Source organism: Oryzias latipes, chromosome 16, assembly GCF_002234675.1.
Source record: "Oryzias latipes chromosome 16, ASM223467v1".
Lineage (NCBI taxonomy): Eukaryota > Metazoa > Chordata > Actinopteri > Beloniformes > Adrianichthyidae > Oryzias > Oryzias latipes.
Genome location: NC_019874.2, coordinates 15,889,925 through 15,911,003, shown reverse-complemented (window position 1 = coordinate 15,911,003; position 21,079 = coordinate 15,889,925). Strand labels below are relative to the sequence as shown.

At 37.3% G+C, this 21,079-nt stretch overlaps 2 protein-coding genes across 2 annotated transcripts in view; both read left to right on the top strand.

Annotated features, from left to right (window-relative positions):
* Positions 1-8,628: 8,628 nt before the first annotated feature.
* LOC111948940 (dynein beta chain, ciliary-like) lies at positions 8,629-9,895 on the top strand. Its single transcript, XM_023964143.1, has 4 exons — positions 8,629-8,977; positions 9,101-9,244; positions 9,356-9,549; positions 9,626-9,895. Exons 1-4 carry the CDS (start codon positions 8,762-8,764, stop codon positions 9,855-9,857), a joined length of 786 nt encoding a protein of 261 aa, XP_023819911.1. The 5' UTR covers positions 8,629-8,761; the 3' UTR covers positions 9,858-9,895.
* Positions 9,883-21,079, top strand: part of LOC101158632 (dynein heavy chain 11, axonemal) — a 36,615-nt gene continuing 25,418 nt past the window's right edge. The window contains exons 1-26 of the mRNA XM_023964142.1: positions 9,883-9,994; positions 10,135-10,346; positions 10,503-10,724; positions 10,846-11,013; positions 11,130-11,246; positions 11,343-11,480; positions 11,585-11,694; positions 11,780-11,975; positions 12,111-12,215; positions 12,749-13,144; positions 13,288-13,620; positions 13,849-14,103; positions 14,183-14,352; positions 14,433-14,655; positions 14,814-14,930; positions 15,165-15,251; positions 15,341-15,499; positions 15,679-15,762; positions 15,887-16,045; positions 16,142-16,264; positions 16,411-16,533; positions 18,695-18,919; positions 19,004-19,095; positions 19,170-19,296; positions 19,388-19,540; positions 19,635-19,868. Coding sequence (XP_023819910.1) covers positions 9,919-9,994; positions 10,135-10,346; positions 10,503-10,724; positions 10,846-11,013; positions 11,130-11,246; positions 11,343-11,480; positions 11,585-11,694; positions 11,780-11,975; positions 12,111-12,215; positions 12,749-13,144; positions 13,288-13,620; positions 13,849-14,103; positions 14,183-14,352; positions 14,433-14,655; positions 14,814-14,930; positions 15,165-15,251; positions 15,341-15,499; positions 15,679-15,762; positions 15,887-16,045; positions 16,142-16,264; positions 16,411-16,533; positions 18,695-18,919; positions 19,004-19,095; positions 19,170-19,296; positions 19,388-19,540; positions 19,635-19,868 — 4,404 coding nt within the window. The 5' untranslated portion in view covers positions 9,883-9,918. The remainder of the gene's footprint in view (positions 9,995-10,134; positions 10,347-10,502; positions 10,725-10,845; positions 11,014-11,129; positions 11,247-11,342; positions 11,481-11,584; positions 11,695-11,779; positions 11,976-12,110; positions 12,216-12,748; positions 13,145-13,287; positions 13,621-13,848; positions 14,104-14,182; positions 14,353-14,432; positions 14,656-14,813; positions 14,931-15,164; positions 15,252-15,340; positions 15,500-15,678; positions 15,763-15,886; positions 16,046-16,141; positions 16,265-16,410; positions 16,534-18,694; positions 18,920-19,003; positions 19,096-19,169; positions 19,297-19,387; positions 19,541-19,634; positions 19,869-21,079) is intronic.

Below are 21,079 nucleotides of genomic sequence, written 5' to 3'. Positions count from 1 at the left end.
TACAGAGATCCTGTGGCACTAGCAATTTAAGGGATTGGAGAAGTTTAACAAGCTTATATTGTAAAAAAAAAAAATAACAATAAACTAGGTGATTAAAAATGTGATTATAGCATTAGTAGGTTTGACACAAGGTTTAAAATATGCAATAAAAATGCAAACAGTGCACTCATTTCACTTTTTTGTGTTTTATTATTATTTCGTAAAACATGATATTTTAAGACTAAGTTAAAAAAAACAATTTCCATAGGAAAACAGCCACTGGTCTCTGCAGCTTCTGACAAAAATTCTTTTTTTTAATTTTGGAACACTTTTACTGCATACTTGGTTTGTAAAACTAGTGAAAATTGATGATAAAACCCACCAAAAGCATTGAAGATTAAGTAGTCTACACTTTGATGAAGAGAACAAAATGTGCTTAGACCGAGATCAATAACATTTAGCTTGTTCTCAAATTCCTTCACCATTTAGTGTGTTTGCCATTTTGTATTACTGTCCAAAATTGAGTGCCCTAGAAATTTCCCCAAAGTCTCTGTGAAAAACCAGTGAGCATCAATCCTGACTAGGTTGGCAAATACTCACCACAATGCATTGGATTTTTTGTAAAAGATAAATATTTAAATTCTGTTTTTTTAAATAAACTATATAAGTTTTCATCATCAGATCACATTGGATTCCTCAATAGCCTTAGTTAAATGTTCATATTTGTTAGATTTTTACTTTGGGAAATTATAGTGTCATCTAATTTGCAGTTAAAAAAAAGTCAGCATGGTGTCAAAAATACTTTTAAAATCCAGGGCACTAGATGGTCCTGCACTTTTATTTTTAGTAGTTAGGGAGTAGGGAGGGAATTTGGACATAACCCCAGTCTATTAGCCTCTACAATTCACTACATAACATTCAGCAGAAGGAATGTAGTGCTAATAAAAAAAAAAAAAAACACTCAGAAGCACATCAGCCTCATGAATTCCCAGCAAAGAACAGAGTTGAAAAGGTCATTTCACTTCAAGCACACTCAGTTTCCCATCTAAAAGGGCCTTCTTGACCCCTGTGCCTAGATAACAAGTCACAGAGAGAAGAAGAATTGAGACAAATGCAGCCATTAAAAGATAAGGCAGTTGCAGTCAGGTAAAGTTGGCGCAGTTTACACAGCAAACCCTCTGGCGAAGTCTGCAAAGCGGAAAAGGAAGGGTGGGTGATTTACACAGATCACTGTTATTAAATCCTGCAGGAAGGTTGTTGGTGCACACGAAAATGTCTGTGACATGTCGTGACAAAAAAGTAGATCACTGGTAGGAAGAACCCAAATTAAAAAAAAGTAGATCACTGGTAGGAAGAACCCAAATTAAAAAAAAGTAGATCACTGGTAGGAAGAACCCAAATAAATCTTTGAATGGATTTTTAAAAATTTGACTGAAACATACGGCACAATTAGTGTCAACACTTTTAATGATGTCCCGCATCTGTTTCTCCTGATAACCAAAAAAAACAAACTGGGGGAAAAAGTTGGATTGTGATAACTGTCAAACAATAGGTTTTGTGGGCCTTTTTTAATGCCCTAAAGTCTCATACTAAAATAAGAACATTTGAATCTGCAATAACAATATTTAGCCCCAAACAAATATTTTTTTTAGTGTTCAAAGTTGAAAGAAAAAATGTCTGGATGGTAAGTTGGTTCAAATCACCATTTACATTTATTTTACGGTAAAGTTTGATTTTTTTTTTTTAAATCAACATAAAAAAGTAAAACAACTATCTTTTTTGTGGGGGGTATTTGCAGTGTTTGATGTTTTTTTTGTTCCCAACATATTTATGGACTTGAACATTTTTACATATAAACGGCTTAAGAAAATGGCTGGATGGAATTTCCCCAATTCCGCTTTTTTTAATTCAAAAATGTATTTGGCTATCTCCAAATCCCCTTCTTACTACCTAACAATTAAAAAACTTTATACCATGGTCCGGGTGAATACTCTATTCTGATTGGCTGCTGGGTGTGCATTAAAAAGTGATACACCACAGGATAACCGCACGGTGAAAAAAGATGTTCCTGTCACCTAGCTTAAATGTTTTGTATCACTGCGCCGGCTTCTTTAAAACAATCTTTTGCTTCATCATTTGAACAAAAACATGCGGTAAGAGGTGTACTTTCGCTCTGAACTGATGCTTTATTCAACCCATTGGAAAGATCAGCATATATATATATATTGCTTTTTATCGCAGAATCTTGATTGCAGCGGTGGTGTGGCGCGACGCGGACTATTTGTTACGTCGCGCTGCACCACATAACAAATAGTCCGCTTTTTATGGGAAAAGGATCCAAATCGGAAAAAAAAAAAACAAGAATTAAGGACTAACAACTGGTTAATATTTATTTCTTTTGTAAGTTATATGGTACAAGCGGGTTAATGGCCTTCAAAGTATGCACTATCACTTTTTAACACACTTTGCGGAAGCAACCGTCCGACGCGAACAGCGTGCGTTAAAAAGTGATAATGAATACTTTGTCTGTCATTAACCCTTACATATGAATGGTGAATGAACTACATAGTGCACTATGTAGTGAGTAGAGAAAGAATTCGAACGCAATCAACGGTTACCTTATTTTCTGCCTTATAGGGCACACTGTAGGGCACATATTGAGAAAGACAAAAAAGTCAGAGATAAGCCCATCAGACTTTATTAACTGCATTCACAATGACTCTAGAACTACTTTGTAAAATTCTACAAGTTTGTCACGTTAGAAGCGTGAGCGATGTTAGTAGTGTTAGTGTATTCACCTTGTTTGCAACACATAAAAAACAGACTGATATCACTAAAACAAATGTCTTTTTATGCTAGCTCCCAACTTTGTTTGCAACACGTACACAAAAAAACACTTTGAAACTGCTACACATTAGCCACGTTGAAATTTTCATAATTAAATCCAACCAAGCATTTAGACAGAGTCCCATTTACATCTCAAAATCCCCTCGCTGTCAGTGAGCACAACCAGAATGAATCCATAAATAAGGCGCTCCGGAATTTAAGGCACATTGTTTTGTTTTGAATAAAATGAAGGGTTTTAAGTGTGCCTTAAATTGCATATAATACAGTACAATAAATGATGGAGCATATCATCCATGATACACATATCAAGGATTGGTGTACATGCATATTTGTATCTCGTTTGATTGTAAGGCCTCAGATGAATATTAAACATTTGTGACACCCTCCTCCCAACTGAAATGCAGTAATCATTGAGCTGTGGCCTGTCAGAGACCACAAGGTGTGCATATTAAAAGTTTTTACAGAGGCTTCACCGCACCTGCGATCCTCTCAGAATTGAGCCTTGCACCACAAGAACATAAATCATGACTTGCGAGGGGAATATTCGCCATGTGCTGGGGTTAGGAAATCAAATGCCATGCGCTCTGCAAAAGCTACAGAAGGTCCCGAGGAAGCCAGCATGTTGTTGAGCAACGGCCAACGAGGCTCACTCAGCTCTGTCGTTTATAATGGTGCTGGTCTGACAGAAGCCCCGGAGTCATTACAGCTACAAACCCCAAACCACAGACTGTATGCGCCATCCAAACAAGTACAAATTATGGTCTCAATGAAACGGAAAAGCTACAGAAGATTGCAGGAAGCTCTCTCTAGTGTCTTCATTATCTTGTTATAAGTTTCAAGATAAATGTGCTTTCAGCAGCAGGAGGCTGAGAAGACCAGATGAAGATGAGTTATATCTCCCAAATAGGCAAGACACATTTTTATTTTCAATTAGCAAGAAACATCTAGAATGGTTTTCAAAGATCAAAATCTGTGTATCATTTAAAGATTTTTATCTCTTTGCATCAATTAAATGTAGGGTTGATATTTCTCTAGAATGTATCATTCTTTAAGAAGCAAAACCACAGGCATATGGAAAGGGGGTGTCCAGACATTCAACATGCAAAAGAGCTTCCTATGTTGTCCTGTGTCGGTCAAAACAGTGATGGGATTCATTTGCATTTATGGAGTGAATGATTACACAAGTACACTGTATGAGGAAGAAAGGGCCCAGCTCAGGTTAAGGCTGATTGACAGCAGCATTGTTTGCTGGGACTTCCATTCAGTTTGAGAAGCCCAAAGTGACCTCATACTTTATGACCATGGGGGCAGTGCCAGGCTCTCAGGATGCTGATTAAAAAGGATAAACCAACCTATCAGGCTGTGTTCTACTTTCCCCAGAATCAGTGATGCAAGGATACACTAATATGTAAGGCTACCATGTCACTTTATATTATGATAAAGGTACAAAGTCCTGTAAGGAGTTTATAAAAAATTAATTTCAGCCATATGTTCTTATACCTATGCGTGAACCAACTGAACAGTGACGATTGTACATCAATTGGGAGGTGATGGGGGCTCTTAAAGCTTTTGTTTCCCCACCAAGGACCACTTAAAACAAGCCTTTCAAGACAAGCGGCCGTCTGTTGCGCTGTGGCTTCCCCAGTTCCCCCAGGACAGCATATCCATCACCACATGCCCTGGGGTGTAGGCTAACAAATTTGTTCTGACTGGGTCTTACATAACCCCCACCCACCCAAACACACACGCACCCACACACACACACACACACACACACACATGCTTTTCAACCATGGAGGATTTAGCGCAATGTGACAACAGAGATCCCGTCACCACATCGAGTGTGTGGCCTTCCGTTGTATTTATTTATTTTTACACTAAATGGGTGCCAGTTCACTGCACGGGACAAACTTCACCAAATGCAGCAGGCTATTAATTACCACCAACACATCACAAGCGAGTTTCCGGAGACAGGTGGAGCAATAACTTATGACGGGCTGACTGACAGGACCTTATTATTTAGTCAATGTGATCAATTATTTTATGGGCAGGAGGTCACCAAACAATACACACATGCTGCGCGCTCCTGCTGACACGTTTGCGCTTTAGAACAAGAGGTACACATAGATTGTTGAATTTTTTCATCTATCTATCTATCTATCTATCTATCTATCTATCTATCTATCTATCTATCTATCTATCTATCTATCTATCTATCTATCTATCTATCTATCTATCTATCTATCTATCTATCTATCTATCTATCTATCTATCTATCTATCTATCTATCTATTTATCTATCTATCTATCTATATTTTATATTGTCTTAATGTCAGTGTTTGGGTCGTAGTCTCTTGCCTCCAGGAAGGAGCGTCAAAAGAGAAAAGCCAGTGCCCTCTGCAGGTGAAGTGCAAACACTTACCGCAAGATCTGAGCTCACGGGGAAAACAACTTCTGCTCCTGTCCTAGATAAATTTATCAATTATTGCACTTTAGTAGAAGAGGTAAACGGCAGGTAAACAAATGGGAAGAAATGCCCAAAGTCAGAAAAACTTTTCACCTTTTTTCTCCAATTCATTGGCTGTTCTGTATTTCATGTATAATTTAAGTGTTTGAGACTTAAGAGTTGTGTTTATGTTGTACAGTTTTTTTACAAGAGGTTGTATAAAAGATTTCTTGTCATGTTCTTCAAAATGGTCAAGTTTATATTTTTCTAAGATAAGCACTGTGTCTTTAGAGTAAATGTCATAAATAGTTACAAAAAAAAAACTTGTCTGGAATGTTGCAAAACAAACGCCAAATGATTCTGGTCTGAATTGTTTACATTATTTGTTATTTCATGTTCTTTATGTAACAATGAACAGCATAATAAATGTTGTCCTTGTTTTACCTTTGAGACAAAGTTTTCCTGAGTTGTGAAGACATTTGTGTTTTGACATTTGTATTACAGTTTTTCTCAGTCGCTTTAGTACAATTCTCAGATCAGAATTGAAGTTTGCATATACGTGTGTGCATTTGTCAAAAGAATTCGTGCAAACAGCAAAACACCATGGATTTCTTGCAAAAGCCTGTAACTTGCTCAAAATCTTTAGTTCATCTCTCAAAACTAAGTCTTCATGTCATTGAACATGTCAGTGCCATCAGAATGTCAAGTCCTTGTGTCATTGTCTACCAACAAGACAGTCAAATTACTCATGTTGTCAATATAACTGTACTTTAGAGGGAGGTTCTGATGTAAACTATGGCTAAAAGTTTGATGACAATTATTGTAAAATGTAAGTTACACCTTTTTTGTTTGATTGCAAGAGACTGGACAAGATTCACCTTTACACTTTTATTGTTCATATTGTAATTTGTTGACAGACCATGTCATACCAACATAGAAAAAACCCACTGCGAACAGTAACAGAAAGGGGAAAAAAAGATAGGACAATATCCTGTACAACAGTACAGGCAGTGCAGTAGGAATTGGTGTGATCTTCCTACACCTCTTGTCGTTCCTGTATGTTAGGCCACAAATTCTCATCCACATCACAGCGAATATCCTCTCTTGCAATGCAGCGAAATATGTTTGTCACATTCTGACAACTTGGTCAACCATTTTGCAGTTAATGACTTATACGATGAACTAATGACTAGGTGTTTTGAGGAGTAAGACTATTGCACAGTGAACTATATAATACATTTTGATAAACATGACATAAACAATTGATAATGTAGGAAAGAGCAGAGGATTGTACAGAATCATTTGCATGGATGTACCAAAGCAATTGCAACTTGTTCAAAGAAGTGAGAAACTGCTTATATGATGTGCACAAGTGAAATCATGATGTGAAGATTGAACAAATAGTTTTGGGAATTTCATTCTGATCTGAGAATTGTACTAAAGCGACTGAGAAAAACTGTAAACACTTTTTGTTTATGATTCCAACATTTTATGAGGCAAACATTTCTACAAATATTATTACCCTCATTGGCCACATAAATTGACCCAGCAATGGTTTTTGTTTTAGTGAGATGTGTAGGCCTAAGTTTCCTTGCAGTCCTGATGCTGTTTTTTATTCGTTCTGAGAAAGTAAGAACACTGTGTTGTTGTTTTACCTGGAGTCTTTTGTAGATAATATTCAGTCAAGTTTTATCTCTTAGAAAACTATAGGATGTTTTTGTAGCACAGGATCGCTACACTGGATATTTTTCAAAATAAGTAGGTTCTTATAACAACACATTTTAAGTCATTAGAATCCTCACACAATTGGCTACAGAAATTAAATTGTAGATGTCCATCTAAGATAAAAGTTGACATAAACTTAATTGTTGGAAGATATTTTAAATCAGTTCTATAACAGAAAGCGTCTTACTTTTGGTTCATAATTCAAATTCAAAACAACTTTACTAAAAAAAAGTAAAAGAACAAAAAAGAGTTCAGACTCAGAGTTAAAAGAAAAGATTGTAACAGCCAATTACTGCTCAAATAACAAGATCATATTTGATATCATATCAGGAAGTATTTCGATCAAACATGAGACAAAAATAAAAACAGGGAACAAGCTAAACACTGGGTTAATAATACTTGAACCATCTCATTTAATGCAATCTCATTTAATGCAACACACTAATGCCGATGAAAATGGAGCAATCTCTATTTGTTTTTTGTCTGCTTGAAAAATAGTTAAATGGAAAACTATTATCAGAAGTTGCTCTTGATGTTGATTCTGTGTCATGTCCTTGAGGATTCTTTTGCTTTTAGTTTTCCTTAAATGTAGCAACAACGGAGGCCCATTCATATCCTAGCTGATTGAATTACTCTTTGCTCGTTATTAAGCACCATAGCAACTGACATTGAGAAAATGTCAGTGTTGCATTCCTTCCAAGTGAGAACCACATTTTCAGGGACTTTGCAGGCTTTTGTGCTTTCAGTTTTCATTTACAATTTCTTTTTTAATAATGCCATTTCCAAAATTCATGTTATGTTCCTGTTTTTCATGCACTAATACATTTACAGAGTAAATTTTACTCAAAATTAATACAATTTTATATTTGGCCCCGTTCTAAATTTACTGTCCTCACAGAGTTAAAGTTACAGAGAAAAACGTACTCAATCCAATAAAGGCTAAACCCAAAAATCAATCTTTGGCAAACAATTTATGCCATAACAGTCACATTAGGCTGATCTGAGAAGGAATTTAGGCAAACCAATGACAAAAGATGGTTGCTTAACACAGTGATGTTCTGCTAAAATGAAAAATGAAACAAGTGCAGAGCTTTTTTTTATTTTTTCACTGATTTTGAAAGTTACTTGATGTGAGAAAAAAAACTAGGTTCCATCGAGCGTTGGAATAATTTGCAAATTTTTATTAGCAAGTTTGCTTTAATAATTATTAATATTTTTTAGTTATATTGATTTGTTTGTTTTTATGATTAGGCAACATCAGATGGAAACAGCACTGTATCATTAATTCACTTACTTTCTCTTGATATTAAACTAAATAATGAAAGGCCTCCATAAAAAGTATCCTGCTGTTGAAACTTTCTATGAAATCAGAATCTGTTAATAAATACACTTCTCATAGCAAGTGTCTTCAGCGGCAATGTGAATGTGTGAATCATTCAATGTTGCCAACAACAGCCTGGGAATAGAAACAAACAAACACTACAAATCCACATGCAGCATGACTCTGGAAGGCTTACATAGTTTACAAACTCCTAAGATGGAGCTAATGTGCTTTACAGTGAAAGCTAGCTGCTTAGCAAGTGTTGTATGTTGTGGCTGTTGCTAAGCAACCAGAGTCTGAGCCTCTGAGATTGAGAAGTGAGTTTCTGACGCTAGAGAGAAGGGGCTTCAAGTTTAAGTTTTCTTTTCTTTTCCCTGCTACGCTGTGACATGTTTTAAATACAATGCGGAGCGGGTAAAGCTTGTTAGGACGGACGACCTGTCATGGCAGACGAAGAAAATGCCCCTTCTTTTCTGGAGGACAACAGAGTTAAGTTTATTAAGGACAAAGTCTGCGCATTCCTGCGACTTCAGAGACGAGCGTGGAACACAACTGCCGCCAAAGAAGAGTTCCAAACATCTTTGAAGCGTTTCTTTGACAAAGAGACAGTTTTGTTTTTCTCCTTATCAGAAACGGGTTCGCTTGATGTTTCAAATCAGGTAAGTCCATGAGAGAAGCTGCAATTTTTAGAGCTTTTTCGAATAAAAGTGTTCTCTCAATCTCGTTTATCTTAAGGCATTTATACTGTTAGATATATTTCAAAGGTTGCATTTTACTTGTAGGCTCCATCTGATGTTAAAAGCAAACAAATCTACATACAGAAGAAGACAAATGTGTCCATCCACAATGACAACTACAGAGACATCCTGCTTTATGGCGTTTTGTTTTCAAAACCATTACTGCAGCTCTCAAACACTGTGGAGAAGGTACCTCCTTTCCCCTCTGGCACTCACCAAAGCATTCAATTCACATTTGTGTTGGTGTGGTACATTTTAGGAGTGTTTCCTGCTTGAATGGCTTGTGTTTTCCTTTACTAGATCTCTGTTCCACTCCTGACAAACAAGCAAAACCACCATGGTTGGCCCTCTCCCTTGTCTGACGACCTCATTAGAAATGTTGAGTCAGTTCACAGTAAAACAGCTATTGTGCACGGACGGGCTTTGGGGAAAATTTTTCTCCCCATCCCAACCTCAGCTGACTGGATTAAACACTCATACAACCCATTTCAAATGTAAATAACACCAAAAAATGAGATTTTCATTTCGGTTACCTAAGCTTTTTAAGACAAATTCTTGTTTCTCTCAAAGGGATCAGAGCTCTGGAAGGGCATTAGGTCATACCATAGAGACTCACATCGTCAACTGGTCATGTCTGATCCAGGACGTTTTAAAAAGGGACTCATCTGACCTCCTCGGCTTTAATCCAGGACCCAAAGCAGAGCTGGAGTTTTGGTTTTCCAGAATGAGCAATTTGGAAAGCATCACTCAACAGGCATGCTTTCTCCTTGTCTTAGAATTTTCTAAATTACAATTTGAATAATTTTCTACAGAATCTTTTGGTTTGTTTTGCATTTTAGCTTCAAAGTCCTATTGTTGAAAAGATGGTGGATATGTTGAAGACCCTGGAGAGCAGTTATCATCCAGCAGTCAAGACTCTATCTGACAGTGTGTCTAAAGGTAAGGCCTGTGCTTTTTTAAGAGTATAGTTTGTCTCTTGGAATAAAAAAAAATGAAACATAACATAATAACAGTACCGGTACATGTTAATGACACATCCTTTCCTCCCAAAAATAAATGAAACCCCTAAACACTCTAAGCGCTTGAGGAAGCCACGGAAATCCACCTTTTTCTACAACCACTGAAAGTGCTGCTCTCTCAGCTGGAAGAGAAAAATTTTCTACACCTGGAAACGTACACCCCAGCACTTTTTCACACACTCTTCCTCATCTGGACTAACTGCCCATCTTATCAAAAACCAGCTCGCATTGTGCTTTTACTACAAGAGGTTTGCAACCTGTTCATCGAACAGGTAACTGCCTCATCTCCAAACATCTACAGCAGCTTCATAATTGGTAGTTACCAAAATACATGTTTCACATTGTGTTGCTCACAAGTCCTTCTGCTGCTCTCAGTAAATCTGACATCTTTGGTTAAGTGTGGGGAAAAAAACTGATTTACTCCGTAGGGTTGTGCATATCTGTCAGAAGACCTCCTTCTCAAAGAGGATCTAGAGGAAAGTCTGCACAAGGTAAGAAGGGTAATGAAAGTCTTCGGCTGCTTCGAGAAAAACTACCTCAACCAGAGGGAGAAACTGGCCAACCAAGTCAAACATACGCCCTGGAATTTTCCATTTGGCTTGATCTTTTCCCGTTTTAACCAATTCTCAAATCGTCTGCTACAGCTGGAGGTGAGAAAATGTGTCATTTTTGATATCTAGTTGATAAAATGTTACCTAAAATGCATTATGTTTCTGTATGTTTTTGATTTTTTTTTTTTTAAATATCATTTTGATTTGTTTATTTTTGTAGAATGTGCTTGAAATCTTTTTAGAGTACCGGAAGATGGAAAAACTAGAATTTGGTGGAATTACTGGGCATCACTACGGTGAATGTGTTGCTAAGATTTACAAAGATTTCAGTAACCACTGCCAGGAGCTTATGCACAGTCAAAACAACCCACTTGACATCAGCTCACAGGTAACATCTTACTTTCGCTACGATTTGATAAAGGTTTTACATCCCTGAGTAATTAAGCTTAATTTTACAGAAAAACAAACCACTAAATACAGTAAAGTTGTCATTTTTGTTGGAAGGTGTTTGAAAGCCAGTACACAGAATTCAAAAAAATGGTTGCAGATGTAGAATGCCGGTTGTCCAGCGAGCTGTGTTTGGCCTTTCAGGATTGCTCAAGTCTAGAATCAGCTTTAAAAGTAAGTTTCATTGATGACTAGTGTGACTTTAAACACATAATTACATAGGAAGTGATGGCTTCACAGACTAATTTCATCCTTCTTGTTTTTTCCAAGCTTGTAATGATGGTTGCATCCTTTCTGGAGCGAAGTGAAATCAGACAAAAGTGCAAGCCCATCTTCTCTCAGCTACAGCGCTATTTCAGAGTAAAGCTGGAAAGCTGCAAATTTCTGTTCGAATCATTTAAGAACCAGGTAATTTTGTTTTTGCTTCTCTGGTATTAGAAATGATTAGTATGCACTACATTAGTCCTGAAAAAGTATTCTATTTTTCTGTCATTTCCCTTTATTGTTCACAGGAGAAAAGTCCTCCAATCAAGAACATGGCATACACATCTGGAGCTTTAAAGTGGCTAAAGATGCTAAGACAACGCATCCAGACACCATGGGAATACTTAAGACGCCACTTGTCAGTAATATTATTTTGATATAAGTAGAATCTGAGAATACAGGGAAATTTGAAAAGAAATGGGCTGTTTATGTTATTTTTTCAGAGTTTCAGTGGAGGAGGAGATGATAAAGGAGTACCAAAAATACTTAAGGATGATAAGTCTCCTCAAACAGCATGAGGAGATCATTTACTCTGACTGGTGCAATGGTTTGGAAGAGGCATACCTGATCCATCTAAGCAAGCCTCTGATTTTAAGAAATTCTTCTACTGGCCTGATCTCAGTCAACTTTAACATAAAGGTATCATAATTAAATATTTTGGAAAGACTAATATATTGACAAGCAAAATCCTCTTTCTTAAAAAAAAGCAAATTAGTGTCCTTGCCATTAAAAATTAGTAAACTTGTAAATAATCTTTGTGATTCCAATTTACAGCTGACTGAAGTCGTGAAAGATGTGAAGTATATCCAGGCGCACGGTCACATCAACATTCCTCCAGCTGCTGTGACTTTTTATGAAAAGCGTGACATGTTCACAGAGGTGAGGAAGGAACCTCCCACATTCCACCTGCTCACATACATTTACATTCACTTCCTCCAATTTAAATGTTTTTTATGGGAAGGTTGTTTAAAATACTTAGGTGACATTAACGTCTTTGTTTTCCTCATTTGAGCTGGGGTATAGCTCAAAACTGCACAGCTGTACAGTTCTAAAATTACTCGCCATTTATGTTGCACTGTTTATGTTAGCTTGGGGTTGTCAGGGCTGTAAGATAGCAGGAGAGAGCGTAAACAACGGGATGATGGGACATCAGTTGAGGCTTACTTCCACACACAAAGTTCTCCCCACAACTCTGAGGTGGGTTTCTGATTAACTCCTTCACAAACCTTTTCCTGGAAAACAACACAGGTTGTTTTATTTTGCCTAAAAACAGCATACTTGTAATCAAAAGATCACTGGGGTTGCTTTAAAAACAGATTAAAATATGATTGAAGCGGGAATTTAAAGATAATTGACTTTGCTTTTTACAAGGATCAACTTATGAATGTTTTTTTCTGTAACTTTATTTAAAGTATTCCAGGAGTTTGCAGGTGTTGGTGGAATGTTATAACACGCTCAAGCTGACGATGTTAAAAGTGGAGCTTCCGCTAATCAAGGCAGAGCTGGACGCCATAGACTCGCTGCTGACAAAAGCAGAAACCAGTTTGACATGGCAGGATCAGGATTCCTGGGGTTTCATCAGAACCACCAAGGACCTTGTCCAAGATCTCTCATCTCGAATCAGCCGCGCAAAGGAAAACTTTGAGGTCATTAAGTCATTGACGAAGAAATGGAGCAAACAGACAATGTTCTGCAGAGAAGACACCCGGAAAGGCTTACCAATGCCACTAGATGACAGGGCAAACAATGTCAGCAAGAAGTACATCTCTATGAAGCATGATGGAGACCTTATACACGAGAAAATCCAGGTACGCATTCCAAATACTGTCTGTGCTGCAAGTAATATTAGGCTCTAAAAATCATGTTTCTTGTAATTTCAATAGTGTAATTTCAAATATTTCTGTAGGCTCTTAAAGTAAATATGATATACATGTCCCTAATATTTCATTAGGAGAACGTGGTCCTGTTCCATGCTGATCCTGTTTCAAGAGAATGGCAGTCTTACCTGGAATATGTTGATGAAATGATAGCAGAGGGGCTTTTCAAACACATCCACCACAGTCTTCAGTTTTTTGTGGAAAACATGTCAACAAGACCAAACCAGGTTCCTCTTTTTGCCATTCAGTTGGTGCTGAACAGTTCAGGAAAGACCTTCTGTCCTCCAGTGGAGCAAGGCAAAGCAGATGGATTCCATGAGCTGATAGAAAGACTTCTCCAAGATCTTTTCAAAACATCTGGAAGTATCAGGAGAGTAGCTGCTCATCTCAGCATGGAAAGCTATGAGGTACTAATTTGATATCAACATTTATGCCTTATTTTAAAACTTCATTATGACTTAAAATCATATAATGTTACTGCATTCAGCTTGTCTTCAGTCCTTGGTTTTACTGCAGAAGTCTCATATGGGTCTCATGGTGTGTTTTTGCACATCTCTTTATCTGTCTAGTCTGCATGTGAAGTATACGGATTTAATTCTTGTGCTTTGCATATTTTTTCTGCATACACCTTGCAGGATTTAATGAATGGCATACCAGAATTGTTGGACTTGAGAAAGGAAATCATGGAGCTAGTAGACAGCTCTTTAAAAAAAGCGGACAAGTACCAGCAAAAGTTTGACTGCTACACTCCATTGTGGAAAAATGACAAGAAAAACTTTCTTAGTCAATTTCTCCATTCTGGAGATGCACTAACAACTGGAGAGGTGGATGTTTACGGAACAGATGAGCCTTCTGGGAGCCTTCCTACAATCGGTAGCTTCAAGGAACAGGTATCATTTAATTTAGGTCCTATTATTGTATTGTCATCGTTTTATTTTTTTTAAAAGTTGTGTTTTCTCAATTTTACAGATTGACTATTATGAGACTCTGAATGCTGAAGTTTCTGAGTTGGAAGACTTTGTAGTGTTTGATGGGTGGCTGCGGGTGGACATCAAGTTCTTTAAAGCTGGGCTTCTGAACACTGTTAACAGATTGAGTTGGCTTTTTAAGGACTACCTCTTGACATATTTGACTAACAGGTAAATAAATCCAAACACACCTCGTCAATTTAGACCAAACTTATTCAAGCTGTTCTCATTGTGAAAGATTTCACACTCAGTTTTGATGAGCTGCGGAAATTCCTCCGTGCCACTGCTGATGGCCTCAGGCATTCTTTGACTGAAGGAGATCACAAAGGCTTCGTGGAAGTTATGAAACACCTGCTGGCAGTCAGAGACAAAACAAGCACCACCGACAAGATGTTTGCTCCACTCAGGGACATAATAAGTCTGTTAGAGAGCTATGGAGTAACAATTCCAGAGGTGTTTTACTCACAAATGGAGGTAATGAAATGTATTTTGAGGGAAATAAATGAATAAATAAGTAGAAAATATTGCATTTTCCGTAACTTTTAATTTTTTAACGAAAACTGTTTTTTGAGGGTTAGATTGTTATTTTTTCTTTTTTATAGTCATAAAAAAACATAAAATTTTTCCTACAGGAACTTCCTGAAATGTGGAATGAGACTAAAAAACTGACCTTAAAAGTGTCACAAGAGGTGGCTCCCAAGCAGAGTGCGGAAGTCCTCATTTTGCGAAGACAGTGCATGGATTTTGAGGTCAAAAATCCCTTTTGTCATTGTGATCTAAGATTTTTAATCTTATTTTGGAAATTTTAAAGGTGGATTCTCTAATCCCCATTCTCCTACTTTACAGTCCAAAACAAATAAACAACAACAGAAATAAACCATATGAGAAATGACACCTGATTATGAAAAACATGTCATCAATTTGACCACAAGAAATCTCTAAATTGAAAATATATTAAACATTTATCTCCTTTCCTTTTTTAGATAAAACTCAGTGAATTTCGGAAGAAGTTCCAAATAGTAGCGCCCTTCAGTTACAATGCCACCAGCCCCCACAATTGTCTGGAGAAAGTATGAGTTAAACAACAAATACAATATAATCAAAAAAGTTGCATTGCATGATCCATTGAATGTTAGTTGTTGCATTGTTTGTTTTATAGTCTGAAAAAGAAATTTTGGATATGGAGAGGGAAAAAGCACAGTTACAAGAGTCCTCAAATCTGCTTGATGTTACTATTTCGGACTTCAGAGACATCAAACAATGCAGACGAGAGATCACTATCCTGAGAGATTTGTGGGACAAAGTGCTGTTTTTCCAGGTAAGTAGTTCAATCTTCAGAAAGCACTAGTTAACACAAAATGCCTCACTCCTATATCTATGTGACATAATTCGTTTGCCCTTTTTGAAGCATTCTGACCTGAATGCTTTCTTGCCAATGTCACAATTAAGCACCACCAGTCTCATAACCCATAGTCATGTCTTTTTAAATCTAATTAGGAACGAGTGAACACCTGGTCAATAATCAAATGGAGGCAGATAAATGTGGACCAGATAGATGCTGAAGTTAGGAAATTTGCCAGGGTGAGGTCCCCCACAGTGCTGCATGACATTCAACTTTCTACTGTTTCACTGTCCTCTTAAATGTTGTTTATAAGAAATTATTGAATAAACAAAAAAATGTAGTGTACCTGCCTTCTGCGTGTAGGATTTACAGAAACTTGATAAAGACGCTCGCGCTTGGGATGTGTACACTGGATTAGAACTTCATGTAAGGAACATGCAGACATTACTGCGAGTTGTGAGTCAACTGCAAAACCTGGCAGTCCGAGAGCGCCATTGGGTGCAGCTAACTCCAGAATTGAAGGTATGCTATGCAAACATTAGTCTTACCATATGTTCTGTTTTGTATGGTGTAAATACATGAACTTTGAATCACACCAGTGCTCTTATTTTTACACAGATAAGCTTCAATGTGACCGACAGCACCACCTTGGGGGAGCTTTTGGCTTTGAAGCTTCATATGTTTGAAGAGGAAATTTGCAAAGTTGTTGAACAGGCAGTCAAAGAGATGGCTATTGAGAAGGTTTCTATCACCTAACATAACATTTTTAATATCAATTAAGCTGTTGTGTACAAGTAAAATAACCTTGAGCAATGAACTTCAGCTTTTACCATGATACTGTTTTTTATTTCTATTAAGCATGTAGTCATAACCAGTATTTCTTTCAGATTGTTACAGAAATAGGTCAAACATGGGCCTCAAAAGAGCTCTTGTATGAAGAACATGATCAAAACTCAATACCTTTATTGAAATGTGATGAAGAACTCATTGAAATGCTGGAGGACCACCAGGTAAACATCCCATTTGTTGACTTAGATGCCTTGTGGTCTCACGTAGTAAAAGGATGCATAATACGTGTAGAATGTAGAACTTTATTGTCAAGTGTTTCTCTGGGAGAAGGAAAGCTAGTTAAGGGCGGACTGCAGACTACAAGAAGGGTGGTCCTGTCTGAGTGTCTAGCAGGACCACTGTAACTATTCAGTCCTTAGATTTATAGCTGGTGGGGAACGCAGGGCATTGTTGCATTGTGCTTCCCTTTGAACTAGCACAGCAGATGCATCTGGGAGGTACAGCCAGCAATTAGACGTTTAGTGTCCACATCTTTGCTGAAATGCTCAGGTTGCCATGCCAATGAGGTAGTATGTGTTTTCTAATATGTTACGATGGAGTCCCAACACAAGGAGGAATGCAACACCTAAGTTAAATGCTACAGATTATTTTTTTACCACAAGAAAAACAAACAAACATAAGAATTCAAAATTGACTAGAGCTGGAGCTTCTCTCAGCGAGCTGAAAGAGAGTAACGGTGGAGAAAGGAGCCATTTTTAAAAAAAAACTAGTGTTGATTTCCTTAATCATTCTCTATTGCACTGTGGTACTCCATCCTTGACAAAAAGCAGGCAAGTAAAACACGGCAATGATAAAAGATGCCCTCTTCCTTAAGATGAATGCCAAGCTATCAACAATTTTAAATTGTTCAGAAGCCGTCAGCCATGACTTTATCTTGCTCCTTCTTGTATAAGATCTTAATTTAAAGATTCTGAGCTGTAAAGACTCAAAGCACGAGACTTACCATTAAACATGCAGCTCAAGGTCATTAGAGGTTTGTGACAGCAGATGAGGAGTTTAACCTGTTTAGGCCTCAAAATATTGAAGGAAGGGCTCAAAGCAAGGCTAAAGGCTCTTTTAGTGACACTATGCTTAACTTAGTCCACATAAAATATATTTGTAAAAAAGTAGACACAATTGACAACATTAGAAGGATCATCTTACACCAGTACAACACTAGCATGTCAACCTACAGCGTAAATGTATGAGGCCAGAACAGTCGCATAATTCAGAATTGAAGTGTGTGCATTTGTGACTCGGAGTGTGTGCAATTCTGAATTATGAGACTGTTCTGGCCTCATATAAATGGTCCTGCAAAGTTAGGGGACAATACTACTATAGAAAGTGTGAGAAGAGCTTTTAGTCATAAAAGATGCATCACATTAGGTGTCCCAAATCAGAGTCTTAGTGGAACTAAGGGGTTCACTCAAAGAAGAATCAAAGTTAAGGCAAAATGCTCTCTAGTACTAATCGAAACCAAGGAAACTCTCGTGGAGCGATGGAAACAGGAACCTGAGCAGTAAAAATTATTTTAGTATCCAAACAAATCTACTTCCCAAGATAAGAGACAGTAGCTTTGGTAAGCTTGAATTAAGCTTCATTCAAAGTAAGTTACACTTTTGCAAGCAAAGGGTCACTGGACAGAATTTCATTTGGGACTGCAAAACCACATCCTTTAGATATGCCTCCCAGCCTGCTTCAACAATCAACTTTTGCTGTATTTGTCACTGAAATAAGGCTGGGGCAACATGTATGCCAAAGTCCACAACTATGTACTGCATGATGCTGTTAGGTGTTGGAAATGCAGAGATGCATTAAGTTTTCTTAAATTAGTACAGAAGCATAGTATTCCATTGGGCTTTGCAACTGATACACATGTAGAACTGCAGGCAAAACGACATAATAAAACATTGTGACATGTAAAAAAATTGTAAGGAGGGGCAAAACTCCTTTCACCATCAATTTCTAAGAATCAGCTGTATTAGTGACTTCATAATCCAACCTGTTACTATCATGTGCTTCACAGGATGATAATTTAGTGTAACAAGATGCTCTTGTTTTATGTCTTCTACCGCAGATTTTTAAGTATTATAAGATTTAATGACTTTTTTTGCGTCTTAAAATAAAGCGTCATCATTGAACTGGTTAAATATCACATTATCACATTAGAAAAAAACTCAATTGCAGGAAGAGCTTGACCCTTTTCCAGAATCATGATCAAGTACTTTCAGTTTAAATGCTGCAATTTTATCATTTGCAAAGACTGATTGAATACTATAGAATTTTGTATAAAAGCCGACTGTAGTGAAGCTAAAGTTTTTCTTTTTTCTTTTCATCCTCAAGGTTCGACTCCAAACTGTGGTTCAAAGCAAGCATGTAGATAATTTTGTGGTCCAGGTACGGGAACTACAAAACCAGTTGAGTGTGGCAGAGTCCGTGTTGATTATCTGGATGGAGGTCCAAAAAACGTGGGCTTACCTTGAGAGTATCTTCAAAAGCTGTGATGACATTTGTCAGCATCTGCCTGCAGATTTGCAGAGATTCCAGGAAGTTGATAATGAGTTTCAGGTTTGTATTTACATGTTGATAATTTGAAAATTAAAATGTTTTCCAATCAAATTTCAATTAAAAAAAAGCTTTTGATGCTTTTAGGTCTTGATGGTGAACAGTGCTAGGACTAAGAATGTGATTGAGGCCACCAACATACCACATCTGTTTGAGAAGTTAGACAATCTACAGAAAAGGTTTTTGTTTATTTCTTCTGATTGGTATTTAGTTTCAGGTCTTCTATTTACTAAATGAGCCTTCTTTCTGACAGGTTGGCTTTGTGTGAACAAGCCCTTGCGGATTACCTGGAGGCAAAAAGAATAGCTTTTCCACGCTTTTACTTTATTTCATCTGCCAACTTGTTAGACATCCTCTCTAAAGGGAGTCATCCCAGAGGGGTGAAGTTTTTCTGATTAACTGAAGTTTCACTACTTATAAAATTATTTTATTTATCATGTGTATAATTATTATTATTGGTTGTTTTTGCAGGTTATTGTCCATCTATCGAAGCTTTTTGACAGTATGTCAGATCTTGAGTTTGCCCAAACAGAACAGATGCTTAACCCCAAGCAGGCAGTGGGCATGTACAGCAAAGAAAGAGAATATGTTCCATTCACAACTGAGTGCTGGTGTTATGGACCGGTAAGCATGTGGTTGGTGTTAAATTACAAAAAAATAAAAAATAAATCTGCCTTCATGAAGGAACTTAGTTTCTGATTCAAATTCTTTGCTTTAGGTGGAGACTTGGCTTGTTTCTCTAGAAGAGTCCATGAAAAAAAGTGTCAGGGATCAGCTGTTTAATGCGGTGTCGGTGTATGAGGACAGACAAAGAGAACAATGGATTCTTGACTTCCCCGCCCAAGTTGCACTTACTGGTTCACAAATCTGGTGGAGTAATGACATGGAGCTTGTTTTCAGAAAACTCGAAGAAGGATTTTCTTTTGCACTGAAAGACTACAACAAGAAACAGGTATATTTAAAGACCCACTCAGATGAAAAATCGTGTTTTTGGTGTTTTTAAAATGTTTTTGTGGCATTTTTCTCATGGTGGACGACATATATGGAGAAAATTAAACTTAAAATCACGTTTCGGAGTATTTATTTATTCCAGTTGTTGTGAATCAGGAGCAGACAAAATAAATGTGGTTTGAAAGACCTTGTAGCTGTAATGTGGAAGCTCCGCTCCATTCAGACGCATCCACTTGCAGACAAGTAGATCCACCTACGTCTTCGTTTTCCTAGTTCAAGCTGGCATCTGTCTCAAAACTGTACGACTGGATAGCTTCAATGTTTTTTACCATTTTGTGGCACTGGCAATGTTAGGTTGGGGTGTGAGAGACTATTGGGAGACCATATAAACAGATGGGTGAGAAGAAGTTTCGGTGGGCTTACTACAGTCCCGCCCACAATTCCGATATTTCCGTCCATAATTTCGAATGAACTGCTGCTCTGCACCAATATGTCCTAGAAAACGATGCAGATTTTTTGATTTTGATTTTGGCTAAAAACATCATAATCATAATTTTCAAGACCACAGGGAACACTTTTACAATAGATTAAAAGGTGATTGGAGTGGGACATTAATTAAACTAATGTACAGTTTTCTAATGTACGTTAGCCTTGCAAATCCTTAAAGACTGTGTCTAGGTTCTAACTTGGAAGGCCCAAACAAAACTCTGAAAAGGCCTAGATCAACAAGCAGACATTTTTGCCAAGTCAAATTAGAGACACACATTTGTTAAATACCATTTAAAAAAAAAATCAAAGTTCGGATTAGGTGTAAAAAATTTGGGGAAGAACTATTTAAAATATTATCATGTTTCATAATCCTAATCAAATCAGAGTCAGTGACCTCAGCTGATCAAGCGTAACCCTATTGTAGATTATACTCACATTAATGTTATCACTTTTGTCAGTTTCATCGGCTTTACTAAAGGTTGCCATGTCCTTGGCTGGCTGTTAAATAATGTTTCTTCTCCCCCAACCCCTGCACTGATTGGATCTGCTGTCATAGTACACCAGGCACAAATTACATGTACTGGTATTAAAGTCAAAACAGGACTACTTTTGAATGCTTAAAACATTCAAAAGCTCTCAGATTTAGATGCTGTCTGTGTTTGTTTTTTTGTTTTCTTCAAAGGAGATCAAAATTAAAGTAAGAGATAAAGTTTTTAATCCTTT